General features: G+C 39.5%; 1 protein-coding gene across 12 annotated transcripts in view; it reads right to left on the bottom strand.

The window, feature by feature from the left end:
• vav2 (vav 2 guanine nucleotide exchange factor) overlaps positions 1-18,234 on the bottom strand; it is a 238,718-nt gene that overhangs the window by 32,219 nt on the left and 188,265 nt on the right. For 8 of the 12 annotated variants that reach the window (XM_035944796.2, XM_023262937.3, XM_035944794.2 and 5 more), the window contains exons 5-9: positions 15,815-15,920; positions 15,488-15,502; positions 13,674-13,772; positions 11,474-11,542; positions 8,251-8,351 (exon numbers count right to left, since the gene is read on the bottom strand). In XM_035944796.2, the coding sequence (XP_035800689.2) occupies positions 8,251-8,351; positions 11,474-11,542; positions 13,674-13,772; positions 15,488-15,502; positions 15,815-15,920 (390 nt within the window). The remainder of the gene's footprint in view (positions 1-8,250; positions 8,352-11,473; positions 11,543-13,673; positions 13,773-15,487; positions 15,503-15,814; positions 15,921-18,234) is intronic. The other 4 variants (XM_023262938.3, XM_035944798.2, XM_023262941.3 and 1 more) reach the window with 1 other exon arrangement.

Below are 18,234 nucleotides of genomic sequence, written 5' to 3'. Positions count from 1 at the left end.
CAGCCACTCTGGAAGCGATACAGATGGAAAATGCTCAGTATTGTCCATTAGCCTGTTTGCATGAAGGCTAGATCTTGTTGAGTTTGCATTCATATTCATCAGTGCACGGCCGTGATGAAGCAAATCTACTGGAAAGGGACCAAATTATGCTCCACTTGCAGCAATGACAAGGACTAAATGCATGAAAATGATCAAAACAGTAATTCCTTTGCTCATCTGGCTGAGTTTAAAAGGTGCCTGTTGCTTTTTTCTTAATGTGTGTGCTTGTGAATATACGTTCTAGCCTCTTTTAGCTAATAGCTTTGGTTTTGCAGCACACTTCATTAATTTATTGTTTTCAGGCAGCTGCTTTAAGTAGCACATGATTCCTGTTCGATTCCAGAAGGTGTGGGATGAATATATGAAAAGTAAAAAGACATAAGTTATTTTCAACAGTTGGTGGAGATCAAACTGGAGCTGAAAGGTGGGTCATTAATTAGCAGCAAACACAACCTGAAATTAAATGCTAATGTTGCCACATAACCTGTTTTACATAACAGCTTCATATCACTAATATTTTACAGGTATGTGTTCTTTCAGCTTAGAGTGGCAAAAAAAACTAGCTATACATATTTAAAGGCCTGATTAAGTAATAATAAATAAAATAAATATGATCTATGGAACTCAAAAATATATAATGACAGTACATTTTCAGGGAGTTCTGTAAATGCTGGCATAATAAATAATAAAAAGTAAAGTACAACTGTACTATTGTTAATTTCAGATTATTTTCCAATATTTTCTCCAACTGATGCTGTGTTCAGCACCTCGGACAGGTAATAAAACACTCTCTATATTGAAAATAATACAGTAATTTGCTCAGAAAATTTATTTAAAAAAAATTGGGAGGGGAAGACGTCCCTTTCTGGCACCAAAATAGCCCAAACAAGGTCACAAAATCACACAACTAGTCAAACAAAAACTGGATACTTGAGGAAACAATAACATGTTTAATAACAGCCTTTCATCTGAGACTTGAGAGAGCAGTTGGGAGCTCTGTGCTCTTCTTGAAGACAGACAGCGGAACAAAACGGCTAATGACACACAGGAACACTGCAGCTTCATCCACTCTTCCCAACCATTCAGCTGTAATTAGTCCACGACACAGTGATAAATAAGGCACTCTCTTTTCCTGACACTGTTTCTCTACCCTCAGTCGATGTGGATTTCTGCTTAGATATATGCGATATGCTATGAATTCTGTTGTGCATACACTAAAATCTACTAGAAAAATGACAAATTCTGAGTTCAGGAGCAAAAATCTGAAATAAATTACAACTACAAGGATCCCAGCCAAAACAACAAAAGTATCTGTCACAATATGAGAGTTGTTAAGCCAAATTTTAATTTTTTTTTTAAGAAATTCAGTATAGACCCATATGAGTAAATGTTGATTTTCTTCTTCATAATAATGGCAAGGGGTAACAAATTACATAATAAAAAAAGAAACAAACAAAACAAAACAAAAAAAAAATGGATATATATCACAAGATTATGAGCACGTATTACATATTCAGAGACATTATAACATTATTACTACTTTTTCAGCACTTTTTTTTCTTTGTTTTTTTAAACTTTATTGAAGTCACATGGGTTGGTCACGGTCTCTTCGTTCACATCAACATTTTTGGCCAGTTACTTTAAAAAAAAAAAAAGAAAAGAATTTGTATCAAAACTATGTATACAAATACACATATGCAGTATATAAATACCACCAAAAAATAGTAGTAATGACAATAAAAGTAATAAAAGAATGAAATTTTTTTCAAAAAGGGAAGAAAGTCATAAAAAAGAAAAAAGGGGGTATTTGAAAAAAATGAAGATAGAAAATAAAAAATACATATAAATTAAAAAGAACAAACAAACAAATAAACAAATAAACTGAATGCCATGGCTCCATATAATTTTAACGCATATTTAATACAAGCTTTTGAAATATTGAAAAAAATTTAAATAAAACTAAATGCAAATTACGCTTGTTGCTTCGGAGTAAAAAAACTACACTGCTGTATAGTGTGACACATGGCTATGTTACAAATGACTGTAATAAACAGAATCAAAGATGCCAGAAACAGTCCAAATGTTTGTACATTAGCAAAACAAAGAAGAAGAAACAAATAAAACTTTGTCATTCACAACAGAAAATTAGATAGGAAGTGTAAAGTCTGCAGGTTTTTTTGGCCTTTTGTTGGCTTTATTAGATAGGTAGAGTTGAGAGGCAGACAGGAAAGTATGGAGAAGAATGGGGGGAAGACATGCAGTAAAGGGCCATAAGCTGGAATTGAACCCAGGCCACTGTGTCGGGGACTATAGCCGCTGTTCATAGGTCGCCCGCTCAACCAGTTGAGCTACCTGGGCGACCTAAAATCTGCAGTTTTTTGTGAACTTTTGTAACGCAAAACTTCTAAATGTTCATAAAATATGTACTGTAACACATAAAAACAGCAAGCAAGTGTGAAATTTGACAAGTTAATTAACAAATAAGAAAAAGCCATTAGAAAACCTGCAGCAGTGCAACTGAGAAACAAGAAAAAGGGTGAAACAAAGCATCAACCTCTAAATACCCCAGAGTTTTCCTTTGGCTTGGAGAGTTTGCAGTAAAACTTCACGCTTCTATTCTTTTCAGTTCCAGCTAATATCGCCCTGCTGTGCTGGTCTCCTCCATAATGAGGATGCTGCCGTGCATGTTATTTCACAGAAAATGTAATTTTGAGAAACTGTGCCCTGGGCCTTTTACCCCCTCCATCCTCACGGAGCCCTGAGAGCCAAACCAGGAAATCTCCCCGCAAAGCAGAAGTGACAGGCTGTGGAGCCAGCTAATGTTCTCTGACACATGGCATTGGGACCCCCTCACCTCCACTCAACATATCCAGCACACAGCAAATGGAGGAAAACATGGAGCGAAAAATCTTCACTAAAGAGGCTCGTAGTGCAGCCATGATTAGACGCTGCATCGCTATCTGGGAGCCAGACTGCTCTGGAAATGAGTTGGGGGAATGTCACAAATGAGTATATCAACAAGAGGGCACTTAGATGCCCATTTAGTTTATACAGCTTCTTCTGAGTGCACTTTTCCACTCAGCCCAGGTCTGGCTGTTTGAGAATTGAGAAGATAAAGCAGTGACATTTTCAGCGTGGCATTCTGCTCAATGACAAATAAAAAAAAAAAGCTTTTCATCTTTCGCACCAGCGTGAGAAAAAAAAAGATACAAGCACATTGTTGTAAAGGTCACGGGGACTTACAAGTATAGATAACCAAATTAATTATGCTGAGCCAGGTCCTCAGGAAAACTGCCAGGATGCCTGATGAGACCGTTGCCGTGCGAGTCCAAATCCCCCGGTCACTGCTGTTTATCGCCACGGAGAGGAAGGACACTGCAGTGGTTCATAACGAGGACGGTATACACGTCAATCACACACACACAGTGAAAGCCGGTGACGCACTGAATCTGCAAATCTAATGAATCGTTGTCTGAAAATAACCCCACGGAAGGTAAAATACCAACAATGAGCGGCGTGTCATCTGCAAATTTGTTTATGAATGGAAGGTAAATGTTAGATATTTCTGTCACAGATCGAAGGTTTAAAATCCATTATGAAACAACCAGACAGGTTATATGTGAACCTCCCCAACTCTTTGTTCCAATGATGCCACAAGATATATTTATATTTTAGGTTTGTGTGCTTCGAACTAGGCAGTCTTACTTCAAGATGATGCCCACCATACCCTAGTCTTCTAAAAATGATCGTCCTGTACAACTAAACTGCATTCTCATTTATATTCTGAAAGAAATGTAAATACTCTGTATAGGTACGATTGGGATGTACTAGGAAAGGCATCCATTTTGAGATTTTGAAGACATACGAGAGGTGAATCGTGGCACAAGCAACACTGTCTCCACAAAATTACATTCCTATACAATCAACTTAGATTCTCATGAAAGTTTAGAAAGGAACCCAATTTTGTTTAAAAATAAACATAATTTGTGACCAGTGGCTTGGTGGGAACGGTGCCCCGTTTGAAAGAACAAAGAGCGCTAAACGGTGGCATACACCAGTGACCGGATCTTCACCTAGAAGGCATTATTCATGTCCCACAAGAGACCATCAGTCTCAGAGTTAACTTTAATTTTCTCTCACTGGTTACATCTGGTTTTCATTGGCACTCTGGTTTGGATTAGGCACAAAAATTATATGGTTAGGTTTAGGAAAATATCAAGCTTTGTTAGACAGCTTGGTTAAGGTTAGGAAACATCATGGTACTACCCTTTCACTACACGGTGGAAGCATTGCCTCCATTTTTTTTTTTTGGTTTTTGTTTTTGTTTGAGTTAACAAGTCCCACTCCATGTAATATATAATTGTCTGGCTGAAAAGAATAGATAAAGAACAACAGAGAAGCAGTAAAATGAAGTGCAAAGAAATGTTACAAACAAATTTAATCTGGCAGAAAGTACATTTCCTTTAAAATGTACCCGAGAATACAGTGTAGTGTGGTGACTTGGTTGCACAAGTACTGAACGTGGCTTTCACTCAAGAAGGCTCACGTGCCATGTAGGACTATTACTCTTACCTTTGTTTTTCATTTGCGGTTAGGTTTAGATGAGCAAAATTATGTAGTAAGGTTTGGGAAAACGGCACAGTTAGGGTTCACAACATGTCTAACAATTTGACTGATTGAAAACAAACAACAGTAAAGCAGTAAGATAGTTAAATTTAAACATATTTGTGATATGTCACAAATTAATGTCATTTGAAAGAAATTCCTTTAAAAAAAGCTCTATAGGACTGACAGGGTTTGGACGGCGTCATCTTGAAACAAGACCCAGAGATGGAAACACACTAAAGTGTAATTAAATATTTTAGTAACAATATTCCAGTTTATTGGAACAATAACACTAGTAATACTGATAATTATGTTGGAAGACTGGGTTATTCCCACCACAAAGGTGAGTCCACACAGACTAGTTCTCCCAGTTTGGAACAACCTGACAGGCCTCCACAGATCTCGGACCTCCCAACACCAGCCAACACTTCTGGGATAAACTGGAACACCAACCTCGAGCCAGGCCTCATCATGTAACATCTGTGGTCGTCACTGATGCCTTCGTGGCTAAACAGGACAAATCCCAGCAGGCATGTTCCAAAAATGTACTCTTCCCAGAATAGAGGAGATTGTTATTGCAGCATCTTAATTCCCATGGTTTTGGAATGAAAAGTTCAACCACCATGAATGAGAATGATCTTTTGGGCCAATCGTGTAGCTATAATTACTTTATCAATGATATTTTTGGTATAATTTTCTAGATTAACATTACCCTAAAATAATAATCCACAAAACCCACATTATACTGGACCTGAGACAGTTACAGGAAGACTAAATTATTCCCACCTCAAAAAAACTAAAAAAACAAATAACAAAAACCCCCAAATCAACATATTATAATTGCTGTAGACGCTGAGGTTTCCAAGGAAAGTCACAAGACATGAGACAGTTACAGAAAAAGTAAGGTACAGAACAAAATGAAAAATCTAAAAAAACAATTAAAAAAACACCTCCAAAACAACTCAAAACACATTACAATTGATGTAACTGTAGAAGCTGCGGTTTCCAGTGAAACTCATTTTCTGCATTTTTGGGTTGCAAATGATCTATGCGTTGGGCAAGATGGAGGTCATCTGAAAGAAAGCCTTTTTTGTCTCTTCCCATTAACCGTGCTTTTTAATCTCCATACAGTTGAAATTTCGGTCTTATGAAGTAATTTCATGAGCATTACACTAAAATAATGACAAACCAAATCCAAATTATGCTGAAAAACAGAAAAACTAATTTATATCCACCTTAAAAATCGAAAAAACTAATAAAAAACCCTCCCAATCAACTCAATATACATTATAACTGATGCAACTGTAGAAGCTGCGACTTCCTGCATTTTCTGTTTTTCTGCATGTGCATCCTCTGACTTGCACATGTCATAACCTCCCCAGTCCTTTTGCGGGAGACCTTTTGCTATCTGGACCTTATCTGTAATCGCGTGCAAGTGTAGTCCAATCAGATCAGAGAGTCCAGTGAGCTTAATGAGGAAGGAGAAACAGTAGGAGTGTGTGTATGCGAGTGTGAGACAGAGGCAGAGAATATGTGGCTGTCTCTGTCTATTAGTAAGAATAGAGTCTGTTGTGTCACACTGACTTTGTGTTACGAGGCTCCCCAGGCTCGAGGAAGAGGCAGCGGCGAACCTATTACCTATGCAAACTGACATCGCCTCAAGAAACACTGTGACTGTTTCAGGTTGGAAGCATCAAAGAGAGAGAGAAAAAAATATAATCACTGCGCACGGGAATATAATATGTACTTATGTATGCGAGAACAGGTACGTGCATATATGTGCACAGTGCAGCGTGTGACTCAGTTCTGCAGTAATGGTAGCATTACTCCAGAAGAGTGGCATATCCATAGCGGTGTATGGAATCATAACCGAAGCCAGAGCCTATCAGCGCCATCATTACCATTACCGATGACGCAGCCGCACTTAGCGCAGCAGGGAGGCCAATCACTGCTCCCCTCAGGGATGCAAATTATCCACACATTGCTCTGCAGCTGGGCAAGATGGAGATTATCTGAGAGGAAAACCTTTTTGCCAATAACTCTCCCCATTCACTGCGTTTTCTAATCTCCACCCAGCTGAAATTTCCTTATCAAGTCATTTCCGTCATAACTTCTAGAAGAGAATCACAATATATATGTGTGTATATATATATATATATATATATATATATATATATATATATATATAAATATATATATATATATATATATATATATATATATATATATATATATATATATATATATATAAAAAAAAAACAATCTATGTAATAAGAATATGTCAAGTTGTTTCCAACAAATTGTACGTTTCAAGCGTTTTTGAGCTTGAAAGAGAACAGATAAGCATGTGGTTGAACCAGAAAGACTGATTTGCAGAGACAGTGTATTATTCTTACTGCACTTCTGAATTTTTGTCACTTCTTTTTGTAGCCCTCTGAACCCCAAAATCTGCCGGCAGGTTTGAAAGGAAGCTGCTTTTGAATAAATATCCAGATTACAGAATTTATCAGCGCAAGAAACTGTAAAATACAGAAGCAATTGCTGGGCATCTGTCAGAAGGTCCTTGCTATAATAACGTATGACTGAATAATAAAGTATTGCTTTATTATACATCTCATTTAAAAATAATTGTCAAAAATTACTGGCTCAGGTAAGAACGACAGTATTGTTTGGAGATTTTTTGGCTGAACTCGGCTGAATTTCAGGCTGTGTTTACACGGAGCGAATAGGAGGTATGAAGGAAGTATGAAAGCAATTTAATAACTTGAGCAGCACAATACCTATAGTATGTAGAGCCACATTTTATTTCTAGTACCACCTGTGGGCACTTGAAAAATGTTGATTCAAGGTGGTTTTTTCCCCCCCATTTTTATGAATCTAACAATAGAAGAAATTCAACATTTTTCCCTTATGACCAAATATCTTTGCTAGACTGCACAAAATAAATTTTTCTAGTTCTCTCTACCTCTAACCATGGTTGTGTTGTTTCCATAAAAGTGCAAGACTTTGTACAATACAGTGAAAAATGAGCCAGCAGTGAGTAAAAATGTGAACCATGTCATCATCATTATTATTATTTTTAAAAATGAATGGACTCCTACTACATACTGAACAACAAATACAAAGAATACAGAGTAAATATGATGTGGTTGGGTAAGTGGTGAGACAAACGCAAAGGAATCTCGAGCCTATGCACTCCGATGGAGAACAATCTCTTGCGTGCTCTCTCAGCTTTCCCACTAACACGCTTCATTTTAATTGCTTTATTCTCTGAACACTAATCCCCTCAATCCTCCCACTGATCTCTGGATACTCAACTTGATGCAGCCTTCCTAAATTCGAAAGGGCAGAAAAATGCCACCATCTCTCAGCTGTAAGTGGATTTTAACACTCTACATCCAGAACACAAAAATAGACAGCATGTGCACAAACACACAGAAGCACATACTGTATCTGTGCACTGAACACATGCAGCATCCTCCTCTTCAGCACCACGGACAGCTGACCATAAGAGGCTCGTAGCGTCCCTGTGCTTGCGTTTGCTCGCGAGTGATGTTTTGTGAAACTGCCGTGAAAACGTAGCAAGCTCTCAGAAAAGACTCTTACCGTTCTTTGAAGTCGAGGAAGATCTTCCCCAGGCCGCTTCCTCCGCTGACCATGTTCAGGTCGATGGCTCGCAACAGGGCGAAGTGGACTTTGATGACATCCTGAGAAACCATCATGATAAAAGTTAGGATATGTCCATTTTTGATCACTATTCTTTCCTTTATACACAGCTACACACTAGGTAGGAACAATACAAGCACATTAGGTGTACATTAGGTGTGCAACATTCAGTACACAATGTTCCTTTCTGTGAAGAAAAAATGACTCTTTCCCCTTTCTGAGGCGTTTCCTTGCAGCTGTTAGCTGACATCATCCCAAATTATCCTACAGGTTAGAGCAGGTTACCACCTTTGATCCCTGTTCCCCTTTGACCTCTGCAGGCCTGAGCCCATCTTCAGGTTCGGACCTTATCTTGCCCTAATATTCAATTACATTTTTAAATTCAGTTTTATTTATATAGCGCCAATTACAATTCAAATTGTCTCAAGATGCTTTACAGAACCCATATGCCTGAACCCCCCAAGCAAGCCTTAAGGCGACAGTGGCAAGAAAAAACTCCCTTTTAACGGGAAGAAACCTTGAGCAGAACCCGGCTCATGTGGGAGGGCCCATCTGCCGCTGGCCAGCTGGGTTGAGAGGGACAGAAGTATATGGCCTTCCGACAGGCAGACGCTGCAGAAGGAAGATATGCCAGGACTCTCTGCTCTGGTCAAGGTTAGATGTTGTCTATTCTGATGCTACTGAGCAGACAAGTTGTCTCCATATTGGTCTATAGCCTAAATCTGACCCCTCTCCCAACTACAATATATACCAGAAGATTAGAGAGAATCCTGAGAACTGATGCTGGCATTGCTTGCATGTACTGCTGCTCTGTCGGTGTCACTTCTCCTGATATCAGTAAACCTTGCTGGCAACCTAAATCTGAGTCTCCAGTGTGTCTCTGTCCGTCTCCTCATCCTCTCTTGACCTTGCTGAACTTCCACAACACTTTCAATATGTAGCTTCAGTAGGTTAAATTGCAGTCTACAGACCCTGTACTTGCAAGTACATTAATAAGGCTGCTGTTATTCCGGCAATGCATTAGTCCGCCTCTAAATACTTTCCATTCATACACTGACTTTGGCTCTCTGCCATAAAGTGTAAATCTTCAAAAACAGTTCAAGCATATACAGCTTCATTATTAAAAAGGTATGAGGTTCTGTACTGTAGTTTTTTTTTTTTTTTTAACAAAACATATGTTATTGGAAAGTGCTTTTGATGGGGGGTATTTTCTGCTGCATATTAAAACACCCAAATATCAACAGTATGCTACCGAGATCATATATGTGGGACTGATTCAAATAAAGTACAGAAATGAAGGAATGTGTCGGCCATTTTTAATAGTATTTATATAACAATGGAGCTGTGCTGTACAAAAGACTCAATTCATGGCTGTTTTATTGTGATTTAATTGGATGTGTTGCAATAAGAAATAAATGGAATTTTGCCAACCTTATCCTTTTAAGACTCCCTCTGGTGTAAATCATGTGCTTTATTTTCTTAACATGAACATATGGTGTTTTATATTGCCAGAAGACACATTATGAGTGAAATAAGCACTGTGACTGGAACTGACAAACACAGATTGACTTCTGGGGCTTCATGTGGAACAAACCTAAAGACCTGATCCTTTTAACTTGCAGGGCGAGGCTTTCCATATTGGATTCCGGTTTGAACATGTATGGTTGATTTACAGCGCTAAAATATTTTGTTGCTTTTCAAATTGAATCATAGTCAATTTTATTAGCTTTCATGACAAAAATTAGGGTGAAAACAGAATTGTGCGTACAGCAACTGTTGTCTGTTCTTTACCAGTCAACATGTAGGGGAAAATGACAAAAAGAAAGCCACTGTTGAAAAAACACTCGATTAAATCTTGACTAGAATTCCCAAGCAGGCATGTGGGGGACTCTTACGTCAACTGGAAGAAGAAACTGAAATTGCTTTTGGGCTATCAGACTAGACGCTATGTTTGGCAGACATTAAACGTTACACATCATCACAAATACACCATCCTCGCTGTGAAGCATGGTGGTGGCAGCATCATCACCATGTGGGGACGCTTCTTAGCAGCAGCCCCTTAAAAGCTTGTAAAGGCAGAGGGGTAGCAAAGGAATTTTTGGAGAACAAGTGGATGGAGTCTGCAAAATAACTGCAAATTGGTAGAAGATTTGTTTTCCAGCAAAAACAATGACCCAAAGCAAACAGCCAAAGCTATGCAGATGTGGTTTAAAGACAACAAAGTGAATGTTGTTTAATGGCCGAGTCAGAGCCCAGACCTCCACTTCCAATTGAGGCTTTGGAGGTGGACTTTGGTGCTGTTTGCTCCCAATCCCTGTGCAACCTGGAAATTGCAAAGAAAAATGGGCTAAAATTGCAGTGTCCAGATGTGCAAGGTTGATTTAAATCTACCCACACAGGCTCAATGCTATAATTGGCGTCAAAGGTGCATCTACTAAATACTGGCTTCTGGGTTTAAATACTTATGCTTTCACGGCCCCTTCCCAGGTCCCTGTACCTGCCCCCACCTGACTTCCCATGACCTCCTCTTCCCTTCCTCTCTCCCTCCTTTGTTGCTCTCCCTCTTTACTTCTGTCTTCCTATTACAACTTGCTATTGCGTAGACTGGAATAGTTTTATAGCTGCAGCAAGCACTGAGAGGATGAGTGGAGTCAGAGGCAGGGATTCCACAGATCTGAAAAGTCTAGCGGAGACTACGAAGTTGTTTCCAAGCACCTTTAAGGTAGTGAGGGGTTATTTTTATGGAGAAACTCCTAATTTGATCAACACCGATGAGGATTTAGGGGTTAAATCAGTGACTTGTGAGGAATTTCATGTTAGCCAAGACACTAAAACTGGAAAAACTAGTATTTTCAAGCACAAATTTTTATTTGGGAGCATTCATGTGATCAATGATTGATTGTGGTATTTTTTTTAAGTAAATATCAACGTTTATACCATGGCTTATTGCTATTAACCACTTTTCAACAACATTTCAAATTCCAGTACATACCAAATCGTGAATTTTGCATGTCTTTACACCTCTAATATAGACTACATATACACCACACATGCTGTCATTCATTCTGCCATCCATACACATCATGAATTATTCACTCAATGTGAGGAAACCTCCAGTCGTGCTGCATAGACATCATTTTCTTTTGCTTGAGCGGTTACTCACCTCAAGGTTGACGAAGATAGCCTCCATGTCTTGGGGACTCAAGACTTGCTTCAATGGGATCATGTAATTCTTGAAGAGAAACAAGAGCCAAATCAGTATTTTCTATAGCAAATATCTGTAAATTTCCAAGTAAAAACTGAAACTGGCAGCTTTTTTATCTCAAAAATGTGCTCATAAGATTAAATAAAGCTGCAGCTGAGCTTTTAGTAGCTCTGTGAGAATGTGCTTGAAGGACAGAACAACTGAAAGTTAACTGCAGCAACATGGAAAATCAATACCCAGGCTACACTGTAAAAGTCATTTAATTTCAGGCTGTAACACTGAGTGTTACAGCCTGAAACATACACAGCTGCTGTGTATGTTGCACTTACGCTCGGAGGGGAAAAAAAACAGAACAAAACTGCCTGTTATTTCTCCAACGCAGTTTTATGGCTGTCACATTTCATCATCATAATGATAACAAATAGATCAACTAAGAAGCAAACGAAGGGATGACAGTCTTTATTAACCCCAACTCAATTAAGCTTTACGAGTCCTCTGTTCACGAGAAGGTTATTTATTCTCATTTAGACTCGTGTTATTCTGATGTGGGGAAACACAGGATACACATTTAGTTTAATGAAATTAGTGGAGCGGATGATTTGTGGCGCTCCATCAAATCGCGAATGAAATCTGTCAACATGGAAACTGATGCGTTAGCAGCGCCGATCTCGACAATGGTTACACCGACAATTATTACAATGAGAGAGCTGGAATATGTGTGCATATGAGAGTTTACAACGCTTTAAACACACGGAATCTGCTGTTTTACACGGAAGCTGCTTGGCTTTGCTTGCATTTGTTGGCAGCGTTGAGAGAAGTGATTACTAATGCAATCACGTTACATTTCTGAGCAATGCAAGTGCAGAATTACATTCTAAAAAGTCCCCGATACACTTTTTAAATGCACATGAATGCATACAGTGGACAGTGTAAATGCTCATGCTCCTGCTGCTGTTATAATATCCTGTCCTAACTCTGCCGTCTACACCATTAAACTCCACATGCAACCTGGCAAAGCTATTAATCATAAAACATGCTAAGATGCTTGTCCTGTTATAGGTAATTTATGAGACTTTCTTAAGCCCATGCCTAATAAATTTAGATCAGTTTTGACCAGCTGTGCTGCAACAAAGCAGAAAAGAACAACAGCAGTACGAAGGAAGGGTGAATAACATACCCAAAAGAGCTGTTTAAAACTATTTGAAAATTACGTTGAATTTATGTGATTCAAATATTAGTTGCAGCATAAATGCGCAACAAGTACAGTCACTTTTCGACAACTTCTCCTACAGTAGCTACCTGTGATATGCACTTAAAGCTGCAGGGATCAGCATCTCCTGAAGGGGTTGAGCCAATAATAGCTATATCGATCAGCTCCTCTGACATTTGTGCTCCCCAATGAATCTGCCGATATTTGACATTTCCATGCTGTGACCGAGGCCCACAGGCCTGAGACACCAACAAAGAAGAAAGAAAAAAAGGCGCCTCTGACAGTATATGCTTGTGCTAGGATGAAAGGCCCGTTTTAACGTTTTTCAGTCGCACGATTCTCACCATCAAAATGATTGACATGAAAAATGGGTTTGGCACTTTCACGTTAATTTCTTTTATGGTAACTCAAAGATGCATAATTGTTTCTAATTTCATTTTGAATTGTTCATAATTGGGTTGTCTCTAAGACAATATATCGTTTCTAACAACAAACTAATAATGTTGTCTTTACCTCTAGTAAGTTCTATCATTAACTCATTTACATACTGGACTATGGGCTTTATTTATGGATTTGTATCATTACACACTCTTTGGGTCAGTTGCAGATGGTGTTCGGAATTTGAATTTGAAGGCTGCTAGTTTTTGTGGATCTGAAGAACAACAACAATAATAATAATAATAATAATAATGATAATAAAGACACTGTACATACTGGACACGTTACATTCTAAACGTCAGTCATTAAAAAAAACAAACAAACAAATAACCATCAACAATTAAAAATCTGACTGAGAGACAATTATCCATACATGAAAATAACTGAAAAATGTGGATAGTGTATGTTTCAACAATGTTTATTTCATTATTTTTGATGTTACCAGTCAAAAAAATGAACCCATTTACCAACAAACTCACATGTATGATTCACATATATTCATAAACTCACCTTCTCGATGTCCTCTAAAGTCTTGTAATACTTGGCTTCAGTCTCCTGGATCTCCACTAAGCAGCAGTTTCTCTTGTCATCCTCTGTCATACCCATTTTCTACAAAAAGAATTAGAAACACAATATAATGAGTAAGTACAATCAGATGGCATAATTCTGGATTATAGACCAACTCCTTATTTTTAAGATTTTCTTAACTTTTACCTTTATACATTTGCTATTTTTAGCATGGTCATTGGTGTTTCAGTGATGACTTTCACATAATCAATAAAGAAATAAAACCTTGGCTTATGTCTAGTAAATATATGAATGGAATGCATTGCTACAGAACCCATTCATAATTTGACGACAGCAATGGAAGTTTTACATGTTTTAGTCAATTTACAGCGAATTACATACCATTGGCAACCTGTGCTTCCATGTTTTAGTCATTCTAATACATATTTTACAATCTTCTAGGTATCCATTGTTTTCCATTCATTTCCAAGCAGTATGAAAATCTATTAGTACACTCGTGAAGATGGTGTAATCCATCAAATCCATCTAGTTGCATTATCAGCATGGGATAATGCAGTGCAGCCTTCCAATCCAATCACTTCCACTCAATTTACACTTAAACTACTCTACCATGCAACCATAATGAAACACTGACAAGATGAATGCAGCCTTGATGTTGACTGTGACAGATTACACAACTCAAGCAGGTTTGAAGAGTCAGCTGTTCTTTGTTTCACCAGAATATTCCCCCCATTGTTACTGAGGTACGTTCCTATGAAGTAATGGGGTATAGTGGGTTTGGCTAATTGATTTTCATGGGAAACGAATGGAAACTGATAGCTAATAGTGTAGAAAAAAAACGCATCCCAAAAGCTAAAACTGCATAAACATCTGTACAGTTAAGGAGACCAATGATGAGTGTGAACATGAGCCAGCTCAGTGCTGTCCATCCATTAAAAAAATGTTTGCGATTAAACACAAAATCAACTGAGAAACATTCACATACAGATTGGCGAACTGCCTGCAGTTGGCAGCATGACTGGAATGAAATCAGTGGCGATGATTTGGACTTGGAAGAGAAAGGAAGGCATGTAAAGTCACTGAGCTTGTCTCTGTTGCTGTATGTGTGGGTTTAAACAGGCATATGCATATATATGGAAATGGATCCAAGGTTGACAGCTTGGAACCATGCAAGCAGGCAAGTTGCGAGGGGGCAGAGGAAGATATGAACGTCTACATATGGCGTTTCTCATGAGACCTGAAGTCTGAGTAAGTCTCCATGTATGACGTGTGCAAGAGCAGTATACTGGAAGCAAGTCGCCCTAATGACCGTGGCAAACACACATAGGCTTCATTTGTCGACATATTCTCTGTGCCGTGGCATTGATATGAGCAGCTCGGCTGAGGAAGAACTAACTAGGCCATCTGGTGCAGATTTGGCCGCTGATTTGATAACCAGAGCTGATAGTAAAAGAGAAAAAAAAAAGTGGAGCTAACAATGCAGAGTCCAATGCAGATCTTAATCCAGCATGTAATCAACCAATCAGAGAAGCGGGGCTCAAAGCCAGCCGGACAATGTTTATTTGGTTTTTACGTGGCAGCTGGTGGCTGGTCGCTCGCTGACGTCAGTTTAACACTGAAGTCACACAGGCCCTGAGTCACACTTTCAACCAGATGGGGTCTCTTTCCTCTGCCGCCATGCGAGGGGGGTCAGCTGAGCTAATCGGGCATATCATCCTCTCGGGATGCTGATAGTTTTAAATGAGGTGGCGGAGGAGAGTCAGGGTGGTGTGAGTCACGAGCACAGCAGCACTCACCTGCATGTATCTGATCTGCAGCATGAGAAAGGCAAAGCAAGTCAGGTTTATTACCGGTTATGAGAGAGACATCTACTGTAAGAGCGATCAGAGACACAACGTCATGCAGATATAGAACGGAAATGACAATGCAGATCATAAAAAGAGCCTAAGATTGGTTAAAAAAGTGAGCGGAGGTGCTTCCTTAGCGGCCTTGCATTCTTGTAATGCAATAATGGGCTTTATATTTATGGGGAAATGAAATCATGCAAAAGGAAATTTACCGAAAGAGCACGAGACGTCTGTCCTAATGACAACAGTTCAGCGGGTGCGACTCAAAATTCTCACCATGGGTTGTCGTACTTCCACCTTAATGATGTCCTCGTAGATGTCGTCGCCGTCATCCTCGCATGGGACGCAGTCGTAGATGTCATCCTCGCCCACGTCGTGCTCGCTGGGGGAAAAACACATGCACACGTTAGTTGAACAGCCAAACCAACCTTAAATCAAAAAACAGCTCACATGTCCACTTTCAAACTCCCTGACAGCTGAAAGACACCGAGCAGTCAAAACCAGCGTGAGCTCATTATCCTTCACAAGAGTGATACTGGTGACCCAGGCAAAGGGGAGAGACGCTGTACCCAGTGTTCACAAAGCCTCCGCTGAGCTGTGCTATTAAGTGGCATTTCCCTTTAATGTGTTTATGTTGCTGGGGCACCCAGCTAGCTAACTGACCTTTAATTAGGCGAGCAGCCAGCGGAGCTCAGACGGTTGCTGTGGAGAGGAGAAGCGTCTTCTGGGGAAAGATCCCTGCTCTGTAGAAGCAGTAGTTGTTGTTTGGGAAACTTATGGAGACGGTGGGGAAAACCTCAGTGGGGGGAAATTGCTTTGGCAATGGGCCCTTGTTGGTGTAGTTTAATAAAAACAGGGAGCTTTAAGTCACAAAAAGGGGGATAAAATATTAAACAGTGTAAATAAATAAAGCTAGAGCTGACTGATAAATAATAGAGGACGCGCTTGGCAACATCGTGTTTGTTTAAACAAAATTCCATTTACTTACAATGTACTGAGGCACAGGTGGTATCATGCTTTTGTATTATGCCGCAATGGATTCAGTGAGTTGCACTTTAGAGCCACATCTTCGTGTTTTAGCCTATATTTGCTTGCATTTTGGCAAATTGGTAAAACTGAAAGGACGACATTATCACCGGATGACTGTGATAATGAAGAAACCTCAAACGTGTAACGATTCTACCAATATGCGTCTGTGCATTCAGCTTCGATTGAGCTACGACTCCAAGAAAGAATCAATTTTCAGCACAAATTGGACCTTAATTGCCTCTATGAGCTGTATGTCACACCCAGTGGTTGATGAGCATTGATAAGCAACAGTGGCACATCGTGGCAACGTCGGGCCTACAAATGCACCTTCCACCTCCACCTTTAGGTAGGAATCTAAACCTCTGCTGCCACCACGCATTCAGAGCAGCAGCCCAGCAGGCAGTTTAAACGTCCTTGAGCGGGACGGTTAATGCCCTCCGGCTCAAGGGATTGCTGTTTTGTACTCTGACCTGTCTGAGCGAGGGCGAGCAGAAACCAGGATTTCCTCTTGAATGAATACACCTCCTCCAAACATATCGGTGTGTGATCCCCGGCACAAAAATATGCCCATTTGAGGATTCACTTCACCCCTACCTGCCGAATGGGGGCTGCAACCTTGTTGTCCTTTCACCCAAACCGACCAGATTCAAACAAGAAAAGTTTCAACTTCACTTTAAAGTCCCCGAAATGGGCTATTTTTTAGGGCTCTTTCGATATTTATTAATTCATGGAAACAAGATTTGTGGGCACAGGGCTAAAAAGTGCTGTTAGCTGCTGGATTCTTTCCACTGTGACGTGGCTACATGGGACCTTCTACATCAGCCTTCAAAGCTACAATATTCCTCCTTTCACTGTATATGTGAATAGGGGATAATAAAAAAAAGAGAGAAAGAAGACAGAACTGCCCTCAATCAAATATTCAGTTCATAACGTTCATGCGGTTGTTTGAAGTTTTAATTGAGGTGGCTTTGGTTCACTCTCGGCTCTGCGCTTCGTCTTTCTTCATTAAGCAAAAGTGGCTCATGTTGAATTCTGAGGAGGCAGCGTGGGAGGACAACGGCCAGCTGATGCCGTCCCATCAGCGTCTCCTCCCTGAACTTTGAGAATACAGTATGGATGTGCCGAACGGAAGAGAGGCTTGTAGAAAAGCTGATGTACTTAATTTAGTTTTAATCCCACAGACAGTAATACATGAGAGAGGTCTACAGTAGCAGAACATGGTAGGAGATTCTGAATGAGCTTTAGTAATTATTATAAGAAAATAGTATTGAATTCCACAATCAATATTAACTCGGTTCCCATCATCGGGCTGTTTTTACTCATTTGTATCTATCGGTGCTGATTAGTGATAACATGTCTGGTTCTGGAACATTTCCTATTGATTAGTTATGTCATTTAAAGCCCCTTCATTTCTCACTTGCTTATTTAGCTGCTCAGTCAAAACAGATACATGTGATGCTTGTTTATTAATGATTACCGATTGATTCAGCAGAGAGCTCGCTAGATTTAACTGAAAGCTTGCTATTTGCCGTTGATTTGATTTAAATCCACTCCTCCTTGGGGCATCTTCACGTTGTCAGGCTCTTAAATCTAATCTCCAAACGCCTCACTGATGTGAGCTTTGCTTATATCTAACCCTAAAGATTGACCAATGTTTCATTTTGATT

The sequence above is a fragment of the Amphiprion ocellaris genome, chromosome 17 (genome assembly GCF_022539595.1).
Source record: "Amphiprion ocellaris isolate individual 3 ecotype Okinawa chromosome 17, ASM2253959v1, whole genome shotgun sequence".
Taxonomy (NCBI): Eukaryota; Metazoa; Chordata; class Actinopteri; family Pomacentridae; genus Amphiprion; species Amphiprion ocellaris.
Note: the sequence above shows the minus strand (reverse complement) of the source record. Positions and strands in the feature narration are given on the sequence as shown.